The sequence below is a fragment of the Homalodisca vitripennis genome, chromosome 3 (genome assembly GCF_021130785.1).
Source record: "Homalodisca vitripennis isolate AUS2020 chromosome 3, UT_GWSS_2.1, whole genome shotgun sequence".
Lineage (NCBI taxonomy): Eukaryota > Metazoa > Arthropoda > Insecta > Hemiptera > Cicadellidae > Homalodisca > Homalodisca vitripennis.
This window is the reverse complement of record NC_060209.1, coordinates 179802320-179828638: the sequence shown is the minus strand read 5'-3', so window position 1 is coordinate 179828638 and position 26319 is coordinate 179802320. Positions and strand designations below refer to the sequence as shown.

Here is a 26319-nt window from a genome sequence, read left to right as displayed (position 1 = left end):
GTTTACAAAGAACAGCTGATTAAAAAATTTGAAAAGACGTTAACATATGTTTTGCTGCAATGCATTTCTTATGGGTATTTCTGTAACCAGTGGGGCGGAATCCTGAATCGGGAAAGGGAATGGGCATAGCTTATAAACCTTCTCCGTGGAAAAATACATATACGTACAAATTTTCATCATGATCGGTCCAATAGTTCACGATTCCATAAAGGACAAACATACAAACATTCATTTTTATATATATAGATGGACATATATACTGCTCTTTGATATTAGTGGATCAAACCTCAATTGGGGCACAAAATTACCCGTACTGGTCCAAACTTATTCTGTTACCTTATATTGCATTTGTATTAAAGTATACGGTACTACTAGGAGAACTTAGCAAATCCTTATTTGAAGAGGATACTTATTCAGTTTATGGACATGGTTGTAATGCTGTCGAGGAACTTCCAAGGATCAGTTCAATGAATTATAGCACCCGCTCATTTTATGTGGTACTCTTTCATGACATTTACAGCAAGCCTACTTTACTGCCCGTTCTGTTTTAACTGGTATAGAGCATGTATGTTTTCATTCATTCTTTGTGCACTATCAAATTTTTGGTGATATCATATTATTAGTTCTTTGTAGTTTATTCTTTACTTTAAATATAATTTTACTCTCTGAATTTAAATTTAGTTACTGTGAGTATAAACCGAGTATATTTTATATCAAACGTATAAAATGGAATCCTATAAAGTTCACGACCAATATCATCAAAGTAATAATAAATAGCGAAATAGCGTGTTTGTTATTGTTTCTCCCTTCCAGCTTGGATTCTTGCTTCTGCAAGTCTCAATCTACAGTCTTGTCAGACTTCACAGATGCAGACTTCAGACGCCAACGCCATGGATCTTGTTCTGGAAGTCCTAAAGAATTACTGGCGAGGTTGAAGGTCATCAAATATACTTGTGTTTTTTACTTATTTTGATTAGGATAGCTAAACTTTTATCGTATCATGAGAAGTTTTGAATAAATGCTTCAACTATTGCATTTAGACACCTTTGGGTGATAGTTTTAGTTAACTTTGGCTGTAAATGCAATGCTGTCTGTCTGCAGTCAACTACAGAATGCTGATATCTTTTTCGTTTCAAAAACATCTAGACCACATGTTCCTCATCTCGGGTCCATTTGTGAGTGAAGGTGTGCTTGAGTTTCAGGTTATGTTAGGTTTTGAAGACTTATTTTACAGAATATAAAACTTTATAGTTTAAAAAAAACAGTTCATCTTTAATTATCTGGTGAGATAGCTTTCTACCTGTACATAAGCTAAACTTCCACTAGATATATTATAAGTTCCAGCTGGATAGTTGTCTTTAGGTTAGGTTATTTTATTTGGTACAATTTATTTGATTTTATGTTTTTTCCCTATCAGTCATATTAAGTAATTGGATAATTTTTACTTTAGTCACTCTATGTATAATAATCTAAAACCACTTTTATCAATGCTTGAAATAGTCCAGAAAGAAGTGCTGACATTGGGGGCCCTTGCCAAGAGCCTACCTTCCTATTTCATAGCCAAATGTGGTTGCAGTATTATAAGCGACCACCAACACAATGAAATAAACTATCAATTAGAAAGATCTAAACTAGTGAATATAGAAATATATTATCTGTAGATATTCATAATTAATCAGGTACTTTCTGATTAAACGGAGGCCACCTAATCATAGCACGCTGCGTCTGGTGTGGTTAGGCTATTTAGGTTTACTAAATTAACCTCCCTAATCTAACTTTTAGTATTTATTATGTAACTGCCCATCCAAAGTTGCTAAATCCTGTTTATTATTGGTGGCCTCCATTTAATCAGAAAGTACCACTGATCATTAACAGCTGTTTTTATTTACCATAACATTAATATTGTTGAAAATGAATTCAATTAAATGAAGTAAATCACTTACGAACTGATTAGTCTAGTGACATCGGCAATAAAAAATGGCTATAAACATGCAATTATTATCTCAAATGTATTTTTAAACATTGAGCAATGTTTAAAATTGTTAAAAGATAATGACCATGATGGTGGTAATCCATTCAAGTGTTTTAAATGCTGCCAGATATGTTTTCCCTGTAAAGTAATCGTACGCTGCTCAAACATAGTATAAAGATTGGGTAGACTTTAGTAAGCGGCCTACACTCGTCATTCGTTTTGATCGAACATTTCTATATGTTATAAACTTGGATATTATATAATAATCGTAAGCAACAAGATATTATATTATAATTCATTAGCACAAGAATAATAACATGAAACATAACAAAACTTTTTTAAACGTATTAGGTAAACTACAATACAGTATTTACTTGCCTGGATAGCAATGAGCAACCACTTTTATAAAATGAATGAAAGGATTCTCCCCACACAGACGTATTTCCCTGCGGTACAAAAATTCACAGAAATTGTCCACTAGGCAGTCTCCTGATATTCCACTTCTTAAACTTCATTTGACTGCTCACCAAGAACTTTCAATAATTTGGGTATTTGCACTGGTCAGTGGATCAATGGCATTTTTAGATACAAACCCAGGATCAGTTAAATTAAAGTAAGACTTCCACAAGTCTATAACTATTATGATTTCTGGTTTGACATGTTTTAATACCAAAGATATCAGAGTTTCTGCGTCTCTCTTGTTGTTAGGACAGATCTCTAGTCTGTAACGATGCCCTTTTCTATTCCCTTCAGGTACATTTTCTATTAATCCTAACACCCAAATCCCTTCAACTATTCTCCCACGGTTGTACTTTCTTTTGCCTATTTTACATTCATCAACTTCTACTACAACCCCAGAGCCACCCAACTTTCCTCCCTGTCAAATTTATCATCTAGCCAAATGAAGCATACTTCTCTACAGAAAGAAAGCCAGTCACAACTAGTTTTGCTCGACACATTATACTTTTCGTCACTGCGTTCTGATATCAAAAAGTCATAGTTTGTCTATTTCGTAGAGAAATAGTACGTGATAGGAACTATATTTCTCATGCCAAACTTAGAACCTTCAAAGAACGTCTTGGCAAAAGCATTTCTCGTGACTGTGTGAGCATTTTCACCTCTTTTTTGTCATCTAAACACCACCATATTTGCACATCTGACACGAGTTTCACATTTTGTTTTTAGTTTTTGTTTAGATAGTCATAAATATCGAGGATACAATACTCATGAATATCGATGATTGTGGTGGCTGTTTATTATAGTGCAGCCCTCAATGGTCTACCTGAGAGCTAATTATTCAACCTGAGAGCCAAATGTCAACTAAAGAGCTATCTGCCCTACTTCAGAACCGACCACCTTACCCAAGAGGGATTTTCGCTATAGTATAATAAGCGGCCACCTTGACACAACAATCAAATGATTGGTATTAATGATTTTAAAACTAATGAATAATAAAATTTGTGGTACTAATTTATAAGATTCACTTCATATTTGTTGATTTTTTTTTAATGGAAAGTGCACTACTCCCAGATATTTGACTTCAATAGAGAAGACTACACTTGTACATCCTGGATGTAGGCTACGTATATGGTGAATGGAAACCTAAGCCGGTTCACTAGAACGGAAATATAGTGGTTTTTGAGAGGTTGACACTTAGTGCTGATGTCAAACAAACTACTAACTAAAAGCTAACTTGTTCAGGAGCTGACTTAACAAAAACGCAGCATTTTGTAGCATTAAAACTTACTGAGACATTCAATTGTTTAGTAAGCAGCTACTAGGTTACTCAAAAAAAGCTATTCCTAGCTCTTAGGAAATGCTATCTTTTATTCGCTCAAAACCAAGCAGTATCTTAACAAGTTTCATAGATTTGGCAAATGCTAGGTTTTATTCACTTCACCCTTTGTGCTTGTTAAATCTTGTGTAAGCGACTTTAATGATCTTGAGGGTGTCTACCCATTAATCATCTTTTCCAAAAATAGGCTGAGCATGTTTTTTCTACATCCAACTTTTGGAATATTATTTATTACTTTTTATAACTGTATTTTTGTGGCATGTGAAACAATCAAAGTCAATATAGAATTTATTATGTCTTCATCATTGGGTCTAATCACTCAAACAATTTGTGTTTAAGTAATCCTTCTCTAGAATTAAAAAATATAAATACCATAAAAAGGAAATTGAAGGTTAAATTAAAATCTTTGTATGAAACCAACCCAACAAAGTAACTTCATGAAATTGTTTGATAACCTATTTATATGCTTATAGATATTTAAAGCGTAAGGTTTTAACCAGTTGAGGCTCAAAACTTCAAAAAATAATGTATATATTGAAGAGTAACTACACAATCAACATTATTTACTTAACAATGAAAGCCTTATTGCATCTTTAATTTGACATTGCAAAGTGACAGTAATACATGAAATCTATATGTCTACTGTATTTATGGATATTTGTAAATGTGAGTAGTCCAATAACAACTGATTTTCATTTATAATCAGTTTATCGACTAGTTATTATTTTGGTTACTCAAAGTATGAAAAAAATTATTATAGTAATGTCTTATTCAGTAGGCATAAAACGTTGCCTAATTTCGGTTACATCCTTATCTGTTGAAACGATTGACTCAGGTGTGGTAACTAATGTGTTTCTGAATTTTTTTTTTTTTTTTTGCACACCAAACCTCAATGTGAAGAAGAAATACATAATGTTTCTAATTTTTAATACATAACTGCAACATCTAGAAACTCATGTTGATACTGTTACTTTTTCAGATAACATGGCTGTTAAAATACGGTATGGGAGATGATGAAGCATATGAATGTAATCACTTGTGCTTCAGTCCTAACAAAGATGAACTTAGATTTATCCCAGATTGTGATCTTATAAGCTCTGAAGACACAGACAGTAAAAACGATACCTGCATTAGAAAACCTCGAAAATTAAACCAGTTACACCCAAGAGCAAATACAGTGTTCAAACTGTTGAATTCAGTAAGAACACAGTTTGAAAATACTTGGGAAGAAGCCACATTTAGAGATGATAATGTCTCTGTGATACCAAGTTCTGATTTGGTAAATAGCATGGATTCTTATATTGTAAGTACTGGTTATCTTGTACAAGAAAAGGATAATTTATATTTGATATATAGTTTTTACACTAATCAGTGTACATCAGTCAATTTAATCTACTGTCATGCCTATTTAAAACCCGCTCTAGACCCCTGGGAATTCCTATTAATTACATTGTTTTGTAGAGTTTACCAAAATATTTGTAACTGAGTTGTTCATAAAACTTTTTGTCCTTTTTTGTATGTCTTGTCTAACAAGACAGTTAGTTTCACTGGTTACTATAATATTTTTTTAAATTGTGATCTAAAAATGCTTTGACAACTTATAGCTCTGTCAGAAGTGTGTCCAAATTACATATAGTGTTATCTACATTTTCACCATAGAATACAAAATTGTAAGGTTCATTAGGATAATCTAAGCACTCAAAAAGATTTTCAAGGTATAACCCTATTTCCCTCTCACAATTTGTTCGATAATATCTAATATATCATCACAATAGAACTACCTGGTGGACCAACTGTGGCGGCTATTATTGGTAGGCAAAGTCATTAAGAATTCATCATCACTTTTGTTGATTTTTAGTTGTTCTAGTGTTATACGATCTTCTATATCTCCTTCAAAGCCCTATTCACTACTGTATAAGGAATTATTCAATAAAATGACCACTTTCACTTGATCGTAATAACAGTTCACGTGTCATCACTGCATCTGACAGAAAAACACAACCTCAAACTATGCAGCTGGTTTCTTATTTGTTTACATTCTTTCACACAGATACCAGTGCATGTTTTAGAGTTAGTGCAGTATGAACATTATTATTATAATCAAATCAAATCAAAAATATCTTTATTTACGTTATCGTCAAGATAAGTATAGTGGTCATACAATATTACTGAGGAGAGCAAGTACAATTCTGAGTAATTTTTTCAAAAGTCTGGTTGAGTTTGCCAGCTCATGAATTCTTCAATGCTGTAGAAGGGTCGATTGAGAAGCCAGGTCTTCAAGTGACGAGCGAATTGTTGTTGATCCACTTTTTTTCAGCATCTCTGGCAAACAGTTCCACATTTTGGCGCCGATGTAACTTGGCTTATGTTCAGTGCTGCGGAGTCGGTGCACAGGAAGGCAGTAGTTCAGTGGCCCGTCTGGTGTTGTAGTGATGGAATTGCTCACCCCTTTCTGCTATGCCTGGAGTCTTGATGTGGACATACGTTACTGTTTCCAGGATGTACAGGCCTATGACTGTTAGGATTTTGAGGTGCTTGAAAGCATCCCTGCAAGACTCTCGTGGTTGGAGATTACCCAGTATTCGTATGGCTTTTTTTTTTGTTTCAAAAGTATGCGTTGCAGGTTGCCAGAAGTTGTCCTCCCCAAGCTGCTATCCTCCCATAGCGGATATAGGATTCAAACAGGGAGAAGTATGCAATCTTCGTGGGTCATGGTGTTTCCTATATTTTTTATTCGTCGTATTACATACAGTCTGGTGCTTAGCTTTTTTGCAGAGGTTGTTGATGTGTGGTGTCCAAGAAAGGTCTTGGTCAACTGTTACCCCAAGGTACTTGGTAAAGGTGGTGTCATCGGTCTCTGGTAGCCTTGGAGTTTTTTTCTACACCTCCCTAGAATGAGCTGTTTTGTCTTCTTCTCGTTCACAACTAGGTCATTGTTATGACAATATTGGATAGCCATATTCACTGCTGTGTATGCATCTATTTCTAGTTGACCAGGAGTTCTTCTGCCGAGCAAGAGCACTGAGTCATCAGCATACATGATGCAGTTGCTGTATTCCTGTATATACTTAGGGAAGTCATTTGTGAAGAGAATGAACATAATGGGTCCCAACACAGAGCCCTGGGGTACACCTCTTGTGATCTTTTTTTGTGCTTGACCTGAACCTTTTTCCGTTTCTCTATTACTGTTGTATCTTAGCTCAACCATTTGTGTGTTCGTTCCGTTAAGTAGCTGGTAAACCATGCTTTTGAGGTTCCACGAATTCCAAGTGTCATTAACTTTTTCAGAAGGTGTTCATGGTCAAGACTATCAAAGGCTTTACTATAGTCTAGAAAAATGGCAGTTGATGTGTTCCCATCTTCATGCTGATCTAGTAGGAACTCTACAAGATTAATCAGTGCTGTGGTTGTAGATTTACCAGGTAGGAAGCCGTGCTGATATTCTGTTAAGAGATTGTTGTTTTGAAAGATGTTCGAGAAGTCTAATCAGCACTAATTTTTTTCTATTACTTTGGATATGGTTGGGATTAGTGAGATAGGCCTGTAGTTGCCTGCTTTTGTGGCATTCACCTTGTTTGAACTTGGGGTACACTTTTGAAAGTTTCAGGGCAGACGGGAAAACTCCTGATGAAAAAGATAGATTAGTAATGTGCACCAGTGGTTCTATAAGTTCGTCTTGGCACTTTTTCAGGACTATGGTTGATAAGTCATCGTATCCTGCTGAGGGCTTTGACTTCAATCCACTAATAATTTTGGCAGCTTCTTCTGAATTTAGTTGGCTTCAGTGTCAGGTTGGGATGTAACTATTTTCGGTCGGAGTAAATGGTTGTTTATTGTTCAGCCATTGTTTTATGATGGTTTCTTCAGCCATGTTGACAAAAAAGTTGTTGAGATAGTCTGCCATCCGCACTGGGCTGGGACGTAACCTGGCCACCTACCTCGAGTTGGGTGAGGGCATTTTTGTTTTCTTTGGCTGCCTTTCTAAGTTTATGACATCCCAGATGGCTTTTGTTTTATTATCCGCATCTGTTATCTTAGCTATTGTGTCTTGTTGTCTTAGGTGGCGGAGTTGCAAGTCATATTCTTTCTTGAGATGGGCAGCGTGTCTTTTATGTTCCTCGCTACCAGTGGTGTTGTAAAGCCATTTTGAGCGAAAGAAGAAATCTTTGCCTCAATTTTTTGAGCATTAGGGTTGTGGAGAGTGTGTTTTATTTTTGTTTCCGCTTCTTTTGCACCTGGTATGTTTCACTGGACATGCTTGATTGAGTGCTGCAAGAAGAGTTCGGCTGAAAATTGTCATATGCTTCATTAACTTCATTGGAGTTGTATACTTCTGTCCAGATTTCTTGACTAAGGAGATGTTTCATTGTCAGTATGTTTCTGTGACTCATGTTTCTACCCCTCCCAACAAGTTGTGGTTGGCGTTTGAGTTTTTTCTTCCCTTTATGAACACACAGTTGTCCCGTATGATCTGATATGCTGGTTTCCTATTACCTTTACAGTGATTTCTTCTTCTCTGATGTTGCAGCATACACAGTCGATGGATGTTCTTGATGTTGGTGTTATCCGAGTGGCAGGGAGGTTCTTTCTATAGAGGTTGTAGCTTGCCAGGGTCCTCGATCAGTAGTGTTGTGTCGTTTTGATTTTTCAGGCAGTCGATATTTATGTCACCCATTAGAATGATGGGGTGTTGCTGAGACTGTAAGTTTTCTAGGGCTTCAGCTAGCACTTCTAGGCCAGACTCGAGGTTGTTATCTGGTCTGTAAATACCTACTATAATGAAAATTGACTTGCCCACTTTTTGCTTAATGGCAGCCACTTCACAACACCATTTCTATTGAGAGATCTTCGATAGTGATGATAGCCTCACTGTTTTTTCCTTAAGATGTTCTTTCGTGTAGATAGCTACTCCCTCCCTTTAGATGCTGTTTTCCTGCTGTAGTCAGAAATCAGTGTGTACCCAATAAGCCTAGTGTTCAGGAGTGTTTCTTTATTTTGGCCGTGTTCGGTTACAATCAAAACATCTGGTTTTTGTATTTCCAGGAGAGAATTCATTCTATTAATTTTGTTAGCAATTCTGTCTGTAATTTTGGTTGTAATATCGTGAATTGTGTTTTGCATTTGATTGGTTGGTAAAAAGAGGTGTGTATTTCTCTGTGTCTGGAACATTGAATTCATGAATACCCGAGTTTTGTAGCGCGTTCTCTTCTGTGGAACAGTTTCTAAAAAATACTGTTTTTGAACTGTCCTATTAATGGTATGTTGTGGAGGTGAGTAGTTGTCCTGGTGATTTTATTTGTACTTCCACAACAGTTCTGTTACCCTCCTGAATTGGGGTATCCAGTGGTCTTGTTATAACAGGTGGTGTTCTGTTTTTGTGACGGGGTTTGACAGACTCCCCCCTATCATCTGTTGGTCAGTTTGTCGTTTTGGCTGGAGCCTTGAGTCATACAGGTGGTGTTCTGTTTTTGTGACGGGGTTTGACAGACTCCCCCTATCATCTGTTGGTCAGTTGTCGTTTGGCTGGAGCCTTGAGTCACACAGGTGGTGTTCTGTTTTTGTGACGGGGTTTGACAGACTCCCCCTATCTTAATCTGATCCAAGTTCTTGAGCAGCTAAACGTTGTTTTAATTCATAGCCATTTGCAATGAAACGCTAAAAAAGTTCTTTTTTCCTTTTTTAGCAGGAGTATAGTTAGGTTTTAATTAGCGCATTGTTCCTCACTATTTTGTGACTTTGAGCTGCAGTTATATGTTTTTCTTTGATAAGTGGTACATCTTGAATTTGTGTCGTTAAGGCCTTAACTGCATTTTCCAAACTGTTTTGCCTATCTTTTAGCTGAGCGAGATCGATGAGAAAGCTTGAGGAAACAGTTGCAGGCTGAGTGGCGAGGTGTAGGGGTTCAGCTTGAGTTCCCTTGTTAGAGTATTTTGTTAACTCTGAATGTTGAGTTTTTTGGGAGGTAATTTTCTTTTCAAGAGTACTAATTGTATTTTTCAAATGATCTATTGTTTTGACATAAGTCATCAACTAGTTGACCTTGTTGGCTATCATGTTCTTCAAAAGATACTTTGTGCGTCCATCCGAAGTTTTTTTTCCTTTTCTAGTTGAACTTGTGTTTCAGAAATATTATGAAGCAAATCTTCTATTTTACCAATATACTTATTTTCTTCAGCTTCAAATTTAAAAATTTTTTCTTCTAATAATTCTATTTTGATCTCTAGCCTCAAATTTTTTTCTTTCAAAAAATTGTTTTCCTCTAACAGAGAGCTGCTCCTATTTTGGCAGCTGCTTGTAACTTTTTCCCCATTGTCTTCAAGGTTTTCTAAAATGTTATTTTCACTAAGACTGCTCTCTAGATCATTTATGGAAGAGAACAACAAATTTGGGATGCTGGAGCAGACGGGGTCGTTGGTGTGGCATCAACAGTTTCTCTGCAGCTGCTGCCTGCATCTCCAAATATCAATTTCATTGCTTGTCAATTTTTTAAAAAGATTTTTCTGGGATGTTCTGACAGCCTGCATGGTACCACATATTACAAGGGCCAGTGCATTTAATTCCTGAATACTTGACACCTATTGAGCAAGAGCCACATGGAAATTTTGGGGGCATTTTCCCTGTCAGAATATTTCAGTTATTATGAATGTAATGACCACGGTATTGTCAATGTTAAAATCATTCATATATTTACTATTTAGTATTAGTGAATAATTTAATGAATTATTGACCTGGTACCAATTGAGGAAGAAGACGGTACAGTTTTTGAAGGAAGGTTTTGGTTGGTTCCTCTTGTCTAGTGAATATATTAAGCGGCTTTGAATGGAGGTTTTGGCTTATTCCTCTTGTCTGGTAAAAATATATTGAAATTGTTGTTAAAATGCAATATTTTGAGGAGTAATACAGTCTTGAAATAAATATTTAAAAACAAGAGATGTTAATTTGATTTCTTGGTAGTCAACTCCTTGTCAACCAAAGGTGACAGTACAGTATTAATCTACTGCAGTCAGCTGGAGGAGTTGGTGTAGGTCGGTGCTGCTGACATAGTATGTAGGTCAGCACCGCTGACATGGTATGTAGGTCAGCACTGCTGACATAGTATGTAGGTCAGCGGCTTGTTGCGTATGGTATGGCACCAGTGAGATTGTCTTAGCGGTGATGAGTTTTCAATCAACAGCTGTTGTAAACAGTGACTTATACAAGCAACTTGTGTGTTGGCAGTTTTTGTGACGTCACTGACAGTTAGTTCTCTTTTTATTACTATTGTGTATTGAGTTAAGCATTTCTGTAATAAATAATTCAAATATTCTTTGAATTTGCCTTAAATATTATTTATGATATTTGTTTTAGGCTCTTAGTTGTGTTTTATTGTCTGGTTAATGAGTTTAAGCTACTGAGTAAGGCTTTGTGTAGCAGTGTGTCTTGTTTCTTGGAAATTTTCTTGTGTTTCAAGGTATTAAAGTCTTAGTTCTCTCTTTCTAAAGTGTACTTACAGTAGAGAAGTACGTTTTGTAGAGTAGCCAGGTAGTATTTGTTGGTTTTTAACCACCTAAACTTCACTAAAAAGAGGAGCACTATCACAGTATATGATGAATGTCCGCCATCTTGGATTTGGATCTTGGATTTGGATAACTTGGATAACCTCGTGCATGGCACCTAAAGCCTCACATAATTGTTTTTATCCAACCACTACTAAAAATAGGCTGGGATGTCTAAAAGCTGTACTTGTGACCTTGACTGTACCACTGTAGCTCTGTACCTCCAACAGTCCTCTGTCATCAGCCAACATTACCTCCTTCCCTTCTGCCTAATTAATTGCTATGCTAGCCTGTCCGTGTTCCTATACCAGTGAGATCCGTTGACATTGTCTATTTCTAGACTGTAATCTTAGTTATCACACAACAAGGGCATAGCCAGTGTGGGGTTCCAAGAGGTCCGGACACCCCCAAATTTTTTATTTTTTAACTACTTTTTTAGTAAACAATTATTATTATGTAAATAATTCAATATTACTGACATGTACTGCTGAAAGATCGTTCTCAACAAAGAAATAACTTTTTAAGGAACAAAATGGGGCCTTTCTCTGTGTCCACTACGGGAAAATATCAGTTGTCTGGACCCCCCAAAAATTTTTTCTAACTAGGTTATTGTCCCACAATTTGTGGCAATGTTTACGTTTCGGTAGATGTTAAGGTAAACCAATTTGATCATGGCCCTCAAGATGGATGGCTTTCATTTCACTGGATTCGCTACAAAACAGTCAAAAATAACAAATGAATACAGGAGCATGAAACAAAATGAGCCAATACGTGTACTGTGGGTCCAGTACTTTTACTTGGTCATCACCATTATGAAACAGTTCACTGCTGTACTATGTTGCAGTTACTGGTATGCTCATACCGTCTGAGTACAAAGAATGATACCATTCTCTCATGCCAGTTGTCACTTTCAGTATGCCAAGTATGTGCATTTGAACTATGCCAAGTCACACAGTCTCTTACTATATAATGTCATTTTCAACAAGTACAATTATTAGTGCAATCTGTATCTTAAAACCCCCTCCCCCTCTTGTCTCACCTCCACCACCAGGGACTTTTAGTCTCTTTATTAGGAATAAGGTACAAATATACTAATTTCCAAAACTATTATAATTTTTTTTCTGTTAATTTGATGGTTCTTCATAAAGGTCCGAGATAAGACCTATACACTAAAGATTAATTATTTACATTAGTTCATAACTAATTGTAAGAACTCATGAAAACCCTAATGTCACTCATATGAACTCAACATTCCTCATAAATATTTTATACAGAGGCTTGAAAATTACAAACGTTTGTTTACAATGAAGAATGTAATGGTGTTCATGTTTGCACCAATGGGGTTATGGGCATGATACAGTCAAAAGAGTTAGGATGTGAAGACCATGATTAATTATAGATTAAATGTGTATGTGACTAAGACTATCAGACAGATTTTAGTGATGTTTTGGAACAGATTGAGACCAAGGTGAAGATTACTGCTGATCTTACAGTTGGAGCAGCGATGGATGAAGCCGCAATGGGCTTTTAGTACAATATAGAACTTTTAGTACACACTTCCATAAGTCATTTTATACTTATTTTTAGTTTTTAAAGTAAAGTAAACTGGGGTCTTAATATGACACTTTGGACACCACCTGTAATTGTCAAGACACAAGACTTGTAACTTGTTTATTATTAGTACAGTGTAAATAGGAATAATCCAATTATCACGTTAGCTGTCAATATTTGTTTACTTTTCTTGTAACTGAGATTTAGGTTATATCTAACCAGCATAAGATATCCAGATAGAACTAGACAGTAAAATTTTCAGTTTTTGGTTGACGAGATTTGTTACACAAGCTAGTCTTGGCAGACAAAATATTAGCGTTGGATGGTAACATCAGTGACGGCCAGATCTGTGAAAGCCAGTTGTGTGTTTTCAGTGTGAAAAAATAAAGTGTATACAAATTCAAAAATCTAATGAGTTTCGATGTAGAGTAACTATTTGGTAAGTAAATTGCCTTTTAAAACTTGACAATTTAGGAATGGGTAGTCAGATGGGCATGGCATTTAATTACTTACATTCGACCATCATAGCAACATAACTGTTAAACTCAAATTGATTGAATCTGGAGATTTTATTTTATCTGACAATTTGTTGTTCACCTCACTAAAGTATGTAAGTCAACAATATCTACTTCAACTCCAGCAGTGCGGTGGGTGGCAGAATGGTTTCATTCAAGGTGCTTCCATCCATTTTTATTTGACATGTGTAAACTAAAGTTATATTTATGGTTTCTCCTAATTTTCAGGATCCAAAGAACAAGATGGTTCAGAGTAACAGAAAACGCAAGCGAGGAGATGCTGCTTCAGATGAGGAACTGAGTGACCGACAGGAGAAACGTGTAAAGAGACACTCCGATGATTGGAAATATAAACAAGTGAATCGTCAAGAACAAGCTCACGCTATGTCTGCAAGTGATAGTGAGAACTCTGATGAACATGTTTCAGACAAGAACCAGAGTTCAGAACGACTAAATGGGTATAATACACATTCCAAAAATACAAATGTTTGCAATGGTCACTTTTTAAACAATGAAGATAACAGTTTAAGTGAGCAAGAGGTTTATTTAGATATGAAACATTCCAATGTTTCAAATAATACTAATGAAGATGCCAATGTGAATGACCAAAATGATTCTGAGGAAGAAATTGAGAATAGTGAAGATAGTGATAGTAACAATAGGTTTATAGAACCTAGTCCATCTGAAAAGCGAAGTAGTATAGTTGGAATAAAATCAAATTCAAAGTCTGCATTAGAAAACCAAAATATAAATGCAGTTCATGAGAACGTAAGTTAATGTTATGCTTTTATTTCACGTCACTTTTTAAGAACTTTAAAGTAAACATTTTTTCTCCTACATACTTAAATCGTACATTACAGATTATTCACAGTTCTCCTTCTTACGAAGATTGTATTACTTCATTAAACCTCCTAGTTAGAAATCTGGAGGATGTTTACCCTAGGTTTACCAGTTATTCAAATCTTGGTTTTAGTCCATTTGTTACTACATATCTGTTAAATTCAAGTACTGTATTTACATTATTTGAAACATTTGTAGTATGCAATTTTGTGTGTGTAAAAATACTAAGGTTACCTGGAAATTTTACTCGAATAAACCAATATAACGAAATATTAAATGACTTAATAGTAAATATAATAGTCATTGTCATAATTCTCTATTAAGTAATTCATTGACAATAGTAATGAGTCATATTAACCTACACAATACATACGTTTCAGTCTTTTCATAAAATATACAACAAATTATAGCAAATCATGGTATTTTGATAGTTATTTAATTAAGGTTTGTAGTTGACGGGCTCCGATTCTTCTAGCCTGTAGAAAGGGTGGTTTTGCAGCCACTTTTAGATAGGTCTAGAAGGATGTTTAGATCTCAGAATACATTCCTACAGGAGTCCTGTGGGCCTAAATTGGAAAGAACATGTATCTATTGGCTTCTTCTGGAGTACTAGGACTCTTTGAGGTTTCCTTTGGAGAAGCTTCCCAAGCTTCCAGTATATAGCTCCTTAGTACATACAGTGAATAGCTTAACATTTTGTAGAGTTTGTCAATGTGAGGATTTCATGTCACTTTGATCATCTACTCCAAGGTACTATTTTTGGTGCACTCTTGTTGATCGATGAATTTCTGTCGCTCTATCCTATTTTCTTCTCAGAAGGATTTTTTGACTTTTGTTCTTGTTTAAGGACTAGGTCATTTGCAGTACAATACTGTTGAGCCATCTTTTTGCTATAAAAAACATTATTTCTAGGATTTCAGGTGTTTTATTCTGGAGAAGGAGTTTAGTGTCATCTGCATACATAAGAGACCTGCATTAGCCATAAAGGTAACTTGGCAAATCATTTACATATATAATGAATAGAATCGGTCCCAATATAGATCCTTGAGGGATTCTTTTGGATATGACCTTATTCTTGGAGCTCATTGTTTAGATTTGGTAGTTACAGTTGTTTATTCCACAACTTCAATGTGGTTGGATAGATAACTTTCAGACCATCTTAATGTACTCTCTCTTATACTAGTGTTTTGCAAGTTACTTAACAGCAAATCATGGCTCAAGCTGTGAAAGCCTTACTATAATCTAATAGGATAGCAGTTGCTGTTTCTCGTCATTCAAGGGATTTTATGAGGTGTTCAGTTATGTTTATTATAGCTGTGGATGTAGTGTCCAGCTATAAATCTGTGCTGTTCTTCTGGCAGCAGACTGTTGGTTATCAAGTGATAGCAACCTTGATCAGGTAATTTTTCAACAATTTTAGAGAAGGTGGATATAACTGATATGGGCCTCTAGTTTTCTTGTTTCATTTTATCTCCTTTGAGTTTTGTATGTACCTTAGCCCGTTTTAGCATGCTTGGGAATGTCCTTCTGCAAATGACTTGTTGATTACATAAACTTGAGAATGTGATAGCTCTTCCGCACAAGCTTTTACAAGATTTGAGGATATTTCATCAAAGCCAGCCGGTGTATTTTGGCTTTAAGGATTTGGTGTTATTTATCACTTCTTGAAGGTTTGTGGGCCAGAGGACGAGGTTTTGAACGTGTTAGTTATGAGGGGCCTCACATGGAGTTGTGCTCTTGAGTTTATTGCTAGCTAAGGCCTGTTCAGCAGAATTGCTCTGCAATTTCAAAGGGATCTGTTTTATCTCTGCCACCAATTGTAATCTTAAGTTCATTGCAGTTATGTTGTTTGGGCTGCCTTTTGCTGTTAGTTACAACCCAAACTGCTTTAATTTTATTGCTTGTCTCAGTTATATAGGCAGAGTTTTGTTGCTTTCTTTAGGGCAGCTTATGGGATTATTATTATGGGGTCATTTCATGATGGGAGAGTTTCCCTGTTAAACAAATACTTGTTTGATTCTACCTCACTCAATTGTACTTACCTGCATATATCTATTATAGGTTGTGGAATCTTTAAATATTAAATGATTACAAATATTTGTGACCTTAGATAACAGGGAAGAGCAGATGTTTAGTAATAATTTCATTTATGTTACTTGATAATTCGTCTTAGTTTAGCTGACTCCTCATCTTGTATTATTGCTTTAAATAAATTTAAAGTAATCATATTTTTACTGTAAAAAGAATTTTTTTTATAGTTATATCGAACTCCAAAAATTACCGAAGAAGATGAAGAGGAAATTTTACAGTTTTCTTCTTTGTTGAGTGAATCTCTACTAGAGAAAAACAATGTTTGGATTCTCCAATGTCCTGCACAAGTAAGTTAAACTATTTTCTAAAAATAGAGTATATAAAAGGATGATGTAAAATAGGATTCGAGACATTTGGCGTCATTGTATATTTCAATGAATAGAATACTATGTTTCAAGGATTGAAATCTATCCTTTTCTTCAGGTGTCAAAAGATTTAATACAAAGTTAAGCAACCACAAAAATTAAAAACTTCACAAAGTATAGGAATTAATTCGAACATAAAAAGTCATACCCTAGAAATCAATACCTGTGAATCTAGAGTGAGCTGCATAAGTATAAACTATATCATTACACAAAATAGGTCCACTGTATACACACTCACACACACAAAGTAGTTATATCACGTAGTGAGCTTTGATTCACCTATATACTCGTATTTAGCATTTTTATATAGTTATGTTCATGTAATATACAGATATACTTGAAATGAGTGATAATTTGATTTTTATGCGTTATTTCCTATCTTTGTGAGGTCCGGTATGTAAGGGGTAGTGAACTCCATGTAGTCGAGGCGGGGGTACATACCTACTTGGCTACAGTCATACTGAGATCCTGCGGTGCGAGGTTGCCAAATTGTTTATCGCGATGGTTCCATCACTCTCTGCCTATCCGAGTCAGTTAATTATTTTGGAGGCGATGCATCTGTCCTTGACTTTATATTTATTAACAATACACGGCTAAATGAAAATCCATATTGCTTTCATACTTAAGCTTGTGAATTACTATCACACAGTAAATTACTGTCATTATTATACACGACAGTACCAAAGATTTGGTATTATGAAGCCAAACTATAAAAGTAGTAGTTTTTTTAAACTATAAAAGTATACATGGTTTTAACACAAGGTATTGTCCATTATGTAACTGTATATTTAAATATACCAGCTACTAGTTAACAATAAATAAATGAAAGATTCAGCCATAAGTACCATGCTATTAGTTTTTCCAAAAATCAAAAATATTGTTAACTCATAGTAATGGTTAATTTATAATTTTAACCCTCTATCTGTTAGATGACTAGTGACTAGTCGCTAGAAATTGTTAAATCACCAGTCACTAATCGATTTTGCAGTTATCTATTTAATCAAATTTTACAGAGACAGACAGGACAGGTTGGCAACCCTGGCTATACCCCAATAAATATGTGTGATGTTGTGTTTAGATGGACTGCAGCGGTTTGGTGAACCAGTGCCTGAACCTGAATGGCAGTTGTCAGTTGGCTGTGAGAGCCTCTGTGTTTGAGGCTTACAGAGACAGACAGGACAGGTTAGCAACCCTGGCTATACCCCAATAAATATGTGTGATGTTGTGTTTAGATGGACTGCAGCGGTTTGGTGAACCAGTGCCTGAACCTGAATGGCAGTTGTCAGTTGGCTGTGAGAGCCTCTGTGTTTGAGGCTTACAGAGACAGACAGGACAGGTTGGCAACCCTGGCTATACCCCAATAAATATGTGTGATGTTGTGTTTAGATGGACTGCAGCGGTTTGGTGAACCAGTGCCTGAACCTGAATGGCAGTTGTCAGTTGGCTGTGAGAGCCTCTGTGTTTGAGGCTTACAGAGACAGACAGGACAGGTTAGCAACCCTGGCTATACCTCAATAAATATGTGTGATGTTGTGTTTAGATGGACTGCAGCGGTTTGGTGAACCAGTGCCTGAACCTGAATGGCAGTTGTCAGTTGGCTGTGAGAGCCTCTGTGTTTGAGGCTTACAGAGACAGACAGGACAGGTTGGCAACCCTTGCTATACCCCAATAAATATGTGTGATGTTGTGTTCAGATGGACTGCAGCGGTTTGGAGAACCAACGCCTGAACCTAAATGGCAGTTGTCAGCTGGTTGTGGGAGACTCTGTGTTTGAGGCTTACAGCTACAGAAACAAACATGATAGGTTGGCAACCCTGGCTGTACCTAGCGAGAGCAACAATTTCCAACTGCGTATGTATTAAAAAGTTTCAGAAATTTTTTAAAAATTATATAAATTCCCAAGTTTTCTGAACTGTAATATATTGATAATGAATCAACTATGCAAAAAGTAATTAAGTACCTTTATGATAAGTTTTACTTTAATTTTTGTTTGTTTTTTAATGATAACAAAGGTGTTTGGAGTTGATTGATAAACATTGTTTTTTACTCTTTACTTAATGTGCAGAATCAAATTATTATGTAGTGTTACAGTTTTCTTAATTAGGTGTTTTTGAATAAAGAGAAAGTGCCAGAAAAGAAAGAATGATTGAATAGCATACCCTTAAAGGTCATCTTCACAATTACTACTCTCATTTGTTTCTGAAACGAGTTAATCTACGTAAACGTTTTCAATTTCTAATCCACTTTTTAAGCCTTGGTACCCAATATTTGTGAAGTCTGTTGAGTTCATATGAGTGACTGGTTATAAAAATCTTGCAAATAAGCTCATCTTGACCATATCTATAGGACTCATGTATGATCGGTAATGTTAAACAATTAAAAGTATGATAATAATTTTAGTTAAAAATATCAAGGTTCTTCACTAATTTCTGTGGATGGGCTGTGATTTATTTCAAAACTGTTTCTTAACGAGCAAATTAGAAGTGAACAAAAATATAAACAAATATTTATTTAGGTCTGTTCTGAAGTTTCTGAGATTTCGAGATAAGTCAGTTAGTGGTATTAATATGGACTGGCAAAGTAAATTATTGTATCTTTTTAAGCTATAATAAATTTAAATTTTTTGTTTCATATTACATGTTTGTCCCTATTTCCAAAGTCCCTCATTTCAGGGATTAAATAAAAAATGTAAACTCATGTTTAGCACTTCATTTAAAGGGACTAGGAAAGCCCTATAACAACAATGTTAAATTTTATAAATTGGGTACACTTTTCTCAGAAACCATTGTAGCTATAGACAATATTTTTTTGTTGTGGGTTGTTGTAATATATATCTAACTACCAAGGCACGATATTAGCTAAGCTAAGGCCATCAGCATGCTCCTGTTCCTTCTCGAGGAACCAGTCTTCTCTTGTTTGTAGCTATCCTGGCCTTCGTAGTCATAATTCATCATTCGTTTTGTTAGCTTTTTTTAATCGTAAAACAAAACCACAAAGTGCATGCATCAGGTTCTGGTGCACAGCGGTGGTGAATCTGATTAGGCCTAGTGTAAGATCTCAATGCCCCAACCAAAGCTAGGCATTGTAAATTTTTGTAAATATATTTTTCTAACAATTAGGGATGTGTGTTCACAATACAGAATGTGTTTAGTGGATAAATAAAATGTTTTTTTTTTTTTCAAATGAGAAGAACATTTGAACATTACTTCTAATTTTAAAGATTTAAAGTTTGAAATGTAAGAAAATGTATGCTTTCGGGATTCATAAATATGATGAGTTATGCTACATAATTTTGTTCTTGTTCTTGTTATTGATAAATTATATGTTATTGCTAACTCTTGATGTGATGTAATACTGTTTCATGTAAGGAATAACTGTTATTGTTTTAATATAGTATGTTACCAGGGTTATGTCAATTTTCATAAAAAATGCTCTTTTGTAAGTTTTATCAGTATAAAAATAAAAATGTATTAAATAAGTCCATCAAACTATATATTGGCTGAAACTAGAGAAATGTATAAATAGTTTTTACATTGTGGAATTTGGATTTAGTACAAATATACCACTTCTGTAGGTATGGTCCCACCCTCCTAAAACAAAAAATATATTAAAAAGTTTCAAATTAAACAAAATAATTTTATTATAAAAGTATGCATAATAAAAATATTCAGATTTTAATGAAAAAAATTATATATGACAATGCATAATCAAGTAACTTTTAGTATTTCTTATATTTTTTATAAAATACCCTTGCAAAACATGGAACAGTAGCCTGCCAATAGAGTTAATTTAGTTGCCAGTTCTTGGGTTAACAATGCTCTCATACACCTAACTTCAAAGTGTTCAGTAACACAAAAACATTTTTGGAGACTATTTTACACAAAATTGTTGAAACTTGTCTGCTAAACCCGTATATATCTGTTTGACTGTGACCATTATGTCAACAAAGTATTCAAAAATACTAATCAATACTGTTTAAGTTATAATACAGGTTGTACTGTATAAAACTCAAACTCTTGCCAAAATTGCTGGTAACTACTTTGTAAATTAGATTTTGTTCATGCTCAGGATAATACTTAAACAGAAAATGAAATACTTTCTTAAACAGTTATTATACAAATTTTAACAGTATAAAAAAAATGTATATGCGATTTCCCGCTCCCTTGTTAAAGATGTCATTCAATAGCAACAAAACATTTTGGGTATATTTATTGGAGTTTATCTGGAACAGTGTGCATTATGGAATGTTTAAAAGCAAAAGTTGTGTCTTACATGTGTGTAAATATAACTGCTGTTCTAAGAAAAGTATAGAAATAGCTTCACATGTTTCTTTTGTGCTTATTCCGAAGACTTGCAGCAATGTTTTGAAATCGCACAACTGAACTTTCAAGTTTTTATAACTTTTCCTGTTTGCTTAAAATTGAAGCTTGGCAATATTGCGGTCTTTACCAGTTATTGTTTCTTTCAAATTCATTTCTCCTTTTTTCAGTAGAATTGTAAATTCTTCAGAGTATTTCTTGAAAAAATTCCTGATTCATCTCAAATAGTTTTTAAACTCTTGAGGCTCACTGTCGACCAGTTCAGAGAGTAGATTCATGTGTTCGAACTTGTTTGCAACAGAAGTAGGTTTTCGATTAATTGTTTCTTATGTTTACAGGTCAAGTTCCCATCACTGGAAATATAATAGTAGAGGAGGCAATTCAGTTCAATAGCAAAGCCAAGTTCAACATCCCTGATCCACCTTCGTGTGTGGAACTGCCTGAAAACCTGAGAACGAGACACCCGCTACTTGGATTAGGTCAGTTTCACATTTATTTATGTTTAAAGTGAAAGAAGTGCAAAACTTATTTATTTCTACGCATTGGATTCTCCTCTTTTTTTGGTACAAAAAACATTCATTCTTAAAAGTTGTTCTTAATTAAACCTACCTACATGGCACACCAGATTTCGAAGGCAATCATAGTCAAACATAAAATCCACACCAAATCTAGGATTCAGGTCTGTTATTGGTATATTCTTCATTCTGTTATTGTTCACCCAACGATTCCTGAATCACTCTTTCAATTATATCAACAATAAATTGGTATCTGGCCATGGACTTAACCTATTGAAGTAGACACCCGTATTGGTTATATGGCACCTCTTACGGACAGAATGCCGTCACATGTTACGGTATCTATATTTAACCTTATAATGCTTATGTATTGTACCATATTTATACCAGATATCATTGGAATATCCACTGCAATACTAGATGCAACTATTGTTGTATTTTCTAAGATTGCATTACCGATTGTTTTGTGATTTGTTGTCACCCAGTTTCTCTTGTTAGCTGTTTAGTTTCTTTTGATTGTTTATTATGAGGCAGTTTATTTACAGTACGTGTTACGATGGGCCGTGAAAATCTTCACAATTCGGACGTTGATACCCTTTCATTCCTTGATTGTTATTTCATTTTTGATTCAAGTGTCTGTAAATAAAAGATTACATTGATCATGAATATGCTGGAAGTTTTAACTCAAAACCTAGTTTGGGTAATATTGTGTTGTCTTCCATGTGATAAACCTAAGCGAATTTTCAAAACTGTTCCTAGTAAATATTTTTCTAAACCAAGGATTAACTTCAAACATACATCCACATTAGTAGGTTTTCATTGCCAGCTTTTTAATTTATTTAATATAATGAAAGCCCTCATTAAGACACAGAAGTAAGGAGCCAAGATCTGAGTCGGTGTGAGGAAACTGGTTTTCGCACTTTGCACCCAAAGTTGGTATACCAATTAGTTTTTGTTATAAATAAAGTTTTAAAAAAACATGTGTAAAGGTTGAAATAATAATAATAGTTCCAATAGGGTATTTTGTTGGGTAAGGCACCAGAAATAGCTAAAGTATTGAAAAAATTATATTTTCTCTCTCACTGGTTTTCTACTAGTTCTACGTTGTAAGACTTATTGTATATTTTAATTTCTGATTCATCACAGGAGCCAAACAATTGTTTGCTAGGCCTAAAAGGACTTTGTTACTGAGTCATACACGAAGTCCACTCGGTCCTGGCTCAATTACAGGAAAGTTATGAAAGTAGAGCCAACTAATAGTCTACAAACTATAATCTTAAAGTAGACTACATAATGGTTACAAATGTGTTTAAGAAATACAAATGTTAAACCAATTTATTATTTATTTTTTATGGACTATCTTAATTTGGCTAAAATATTCACCCAGTGGAGGAACGGTTCTCATTATCAAACAAAGAGCTAAATGAATCAATATTGTAATTTTCATTTTCCCCTGACTTTTCCAGTTTCTAGAGAGAAACTCCACAATCCATTCTTTTTTTAATAGAAACGTTAAGCAATAAAAATTATGAAAACTAATTCAATAGATACTCAGACCTCTGTAAAATACTTATGTAACAAATATTACATAAGGCACTGTTCTTACTTCAAATGAAATCAGCTGTTTTACATGTTCCAAAAATATCAAGTAAAATTGAATCAAATCAAGCTAACAGATACATAACATAATTATACTGGTTTTTAATTTGTATCATATAAAAGGGTTTTAAACTAAAATAAACACCCAGCAGTTATATGTTTAGTAATATATATCCTACCACTAATAATATTTACGCAGCAGATATAAACCTAGCTTGGCACTTGTACAAACTATTAACAACATATTCTCACCGGGTAAGAATTGAATGTCCGATCATTCAGACGTATTATGTATTAATAATTGATAGTTAAATACTTTATATTACATTTAATTTGAAATGTGGTAATTTATATGGTCTAATCAAATGATATCATCCTATTTTTAGTTCAAAACAATTATATAAAAATAGAATTTATTGTTGTTCATAAATTATGAATACTTGAACATAAGTTTAAGTAACTTTACTTCAATATCTAACTTGTCTGCCAATTAATATAAATATTTTATTGATGATTTCATTGTATTAATTTTTTTATGTATAAAGAAGTGTTTATGACATAATTAGAAATAAGTTGTAAAATAACACTTATATAGTAATTGGTTTTTTAGACTATGAGAAGCAGCCAAGAACTGCACCCAGACTTAGTAGTTCCCCGAAGAAGAAGAAGAAGAAACGGCATGAAAGGAAAGACATATGTGGTGAGTCATTCTTAAGGGTGCACTCTATCCCAGGCCAGAAATAGCAGTACGATGTTTCAATAATCCACAAGGAACGCTGTATGAATACAACGCTTTTCTATTTTTGAGCTTATATAAAACTCAGAAATAACATAACATTATTTAATTCAGTCATTATTAACATTCTTAATATTTGTTTTTAAGTTTGAATTCCTTATAACTGCATAATAAAGTACGTAAAAAGTAGTACAAATTATTGAAAAACTACAGAATTTTAATTTTCATTAGCCTACACGCTAAGAGTGAGAGCTGGAAATATTAACCCGTTTGTAAAGATTGGATCAATATCCAGCTGCAGAGTGAATATAACTTCAGTGGATTTTCACTTTGTAGTCTAAGGAAAATTAGCTACTCTTTGTAAATGAGTAACTGCTCATAAGCAAACTAACTGCTGCTGCTGCTGTTGTATTCAATCTCTTTTACTGTGTATATAACAATTACTTGATGTATAATTTACCTTGTCATCTATAATGCCATCAGGCAAAGCAGCTAGAAATGGATGAACTGGATCTACAAAGAGTACACACTCTTCCAATTTTACTCCTTTGAAGTTTTCACAGTACATTTATGGTGGCGCGCTCATTCTCCATACCATAATATCTCATGGCTTTGTTTCCAGCAAAATCTTTGTATAGGAGCTGTTCCACTGTTTTTGGCATGGTTTAGTAGCCTTCATTGTACAGATTTTCCCAAAATGTTATGACATTAGTCTCTTTCTATGCTTCTATTTCCAAAGTTGGCAAGTACTCTGGCCACAAGAGCCCAATTCTACTGGGTCCAGGTTTCGGTATCAAGTTTCAGTAAATTTAAAAAGGTATTTTTCTTGTGTTCAAACTCATCTGGTTCAATGTCCACAGCTGCAACATCGCCATAAATCATGGTCAGCGCAAAATGAAGAAAATTTCTTCGTCCTCTGTTCACAAAAAAGTTATTTTCTTGTCCTTGTCCAGGCAGTGTTCAAAAACAGCCTACCATTTATAAGTGAAATGACTGGCACTACTAGGGTTAATAAAATTGTATTGTTGCCTTCCATATGGATTGTTGGCATTTTTTGTGATTGTGTCATACCTATAAACCCATGCCTTATCTCAACTAATATCATCTCAAGAATTCTCCGACTAAATTGAATTTGGGGTTTATTGCATTTTGCTTGTTTGCTTAGATTTGTGTAAGAACACAAATGTCACGTTTTACAAATATAATTAATAAAAAAATAGAGATAAATGAATAAAATAAAATTATCTGCATAAAGAATTAAATTTTCTATAAAACTTCACTAAATATTATGGATCATAGCTATATTTTGTAATAAAAAAATGTCTTACTTTCAAAATTTACAAAACTAATTTAAATGTTTAAAATTTATTCTGGAAATAAAAACATTTTATTTACTTGATATGCTTATAAATTATATTATACTATAGCACAGTTCATTAGCTAAAAAAACAATAGTTCAGTCAACCAAATAGCAATAAAATTGAATTTTTTGTGAGAGTTTTGTTAAAAACTTAATGTTTTGCATATTTAATTGGATTTGTACAAGGAGGTTAGATGCAGGAATATTGAGAGGCTAATGGGGTTAGGAAATAAGTAACAATCCATGCTACTCCTTTCCTACTGAAACTCATATTCTTCAAAGGGTTAAAGTTAATGAAGACTTAAATATGAAGTTAATTGTTTTCATTAGTGTTAATATATTGTTTTATATAAGTTGCTTCTTAATTTAACTCAATTTAAATTACGCTCAGTGTTTATAATATTTACAAATATATTCCGTTAGGGATGTTATTGTTTGTTTTGTTCCAGATGTGCAGGAATATCCTGAAGAAACCAAAATCAAGAAGAAGAAGAAAAAGAAACGGCACAGTGATGATTCTAATTAAGTTTATGAATGATCTATGTGTTTTATATATTTGACAATTTTATTTTAATTTTTTAACGATCATTTTATTACAAACAACATTCTTTTAATTGGATAACTAGCATATGGAATTTTATCTCCACATTATTTAGATCTTACCAGCTACGCTATAATTTAATGGTTAGAAAATACCATCAAAGTTTGTATAGCTCTTGAGGCTATATAACAATGTTATGTAATACGTTCACTGCCATAGTTAACATTTACACATGACCAAAAGAGTATGGAAGTGTATATAATTTCTTCTTCATTTCACCTCTGCAATCTTCCTCTTTGTGTAGTTCTTTATTCTCTAACTTTTCATGCAATACTCCTTCATTCATATCTTTATTATCTTCTTCTTCATAATTCTCATTATCAGCATGGTCAAAACATAATTGTCTTACTGCAAGATATTTTATTTATTTTCAGTTTTATTCCTTTGCTGGTTAGTCTCTTTATGTTTTGGTTTGGTTACACCACTTTGTAGGATTTTTTGTATGGACTTGCCTTTATGTAATCTCTCAGAAATGTCATTATGTTCTAATTATGACATTGAAATCATTGCTTTAAGTTTTTATGA

At 34.2% G+C, this 26319-nt stretch overlaps 1 protein-coding gene across 2 annotated transcripts; it reads left to right on the top strand.

Moving 5' to 3' along the window:
* The first annotated feature begins 1135 nt into the window (after nucleotides 1–1135).
* LOC124357825 (probable serine/threonine-protein kinase tsuA) lies at nucleotides 1136–25991 on the top strand. Of its 2 annotated transcripts, XM_046809888.1 has the most exons (8): nucleotides 1136–1283; nucleotides 4747–5070; nucleotides 13597–14136; nucleotides 16467–16586; nucleotides 18359–18515; nucleotides 21322–21462; nucleotides 23708–23797; nucleotides 25643–25991. In XM_046809888.1, exons 2-8 carry the CDS (start codon nucleotides 4771–4773, stop codon nucleotides 25717–25719), a joined length of 1425 nt encoding a protein of 474 aa, XP_046665844.1. In that variant the 5' UTR covers nucleotides 1136–1283; nucleotides 4747–4770; the 3' UTR covers nucleotides 25720–25991. The 2 variants fall into 2 exon arrangements, with proteins under 2 accessions (XP_046665844.1, XP_046665845.1); XM_046809889.1 differs by lacking the exon at nucleotides 4747–5070 and having other exon boundaries at nucleotides 1151–1283.
* Nucleotides 25992–26319: the final 328 nt, after the last annotated feature.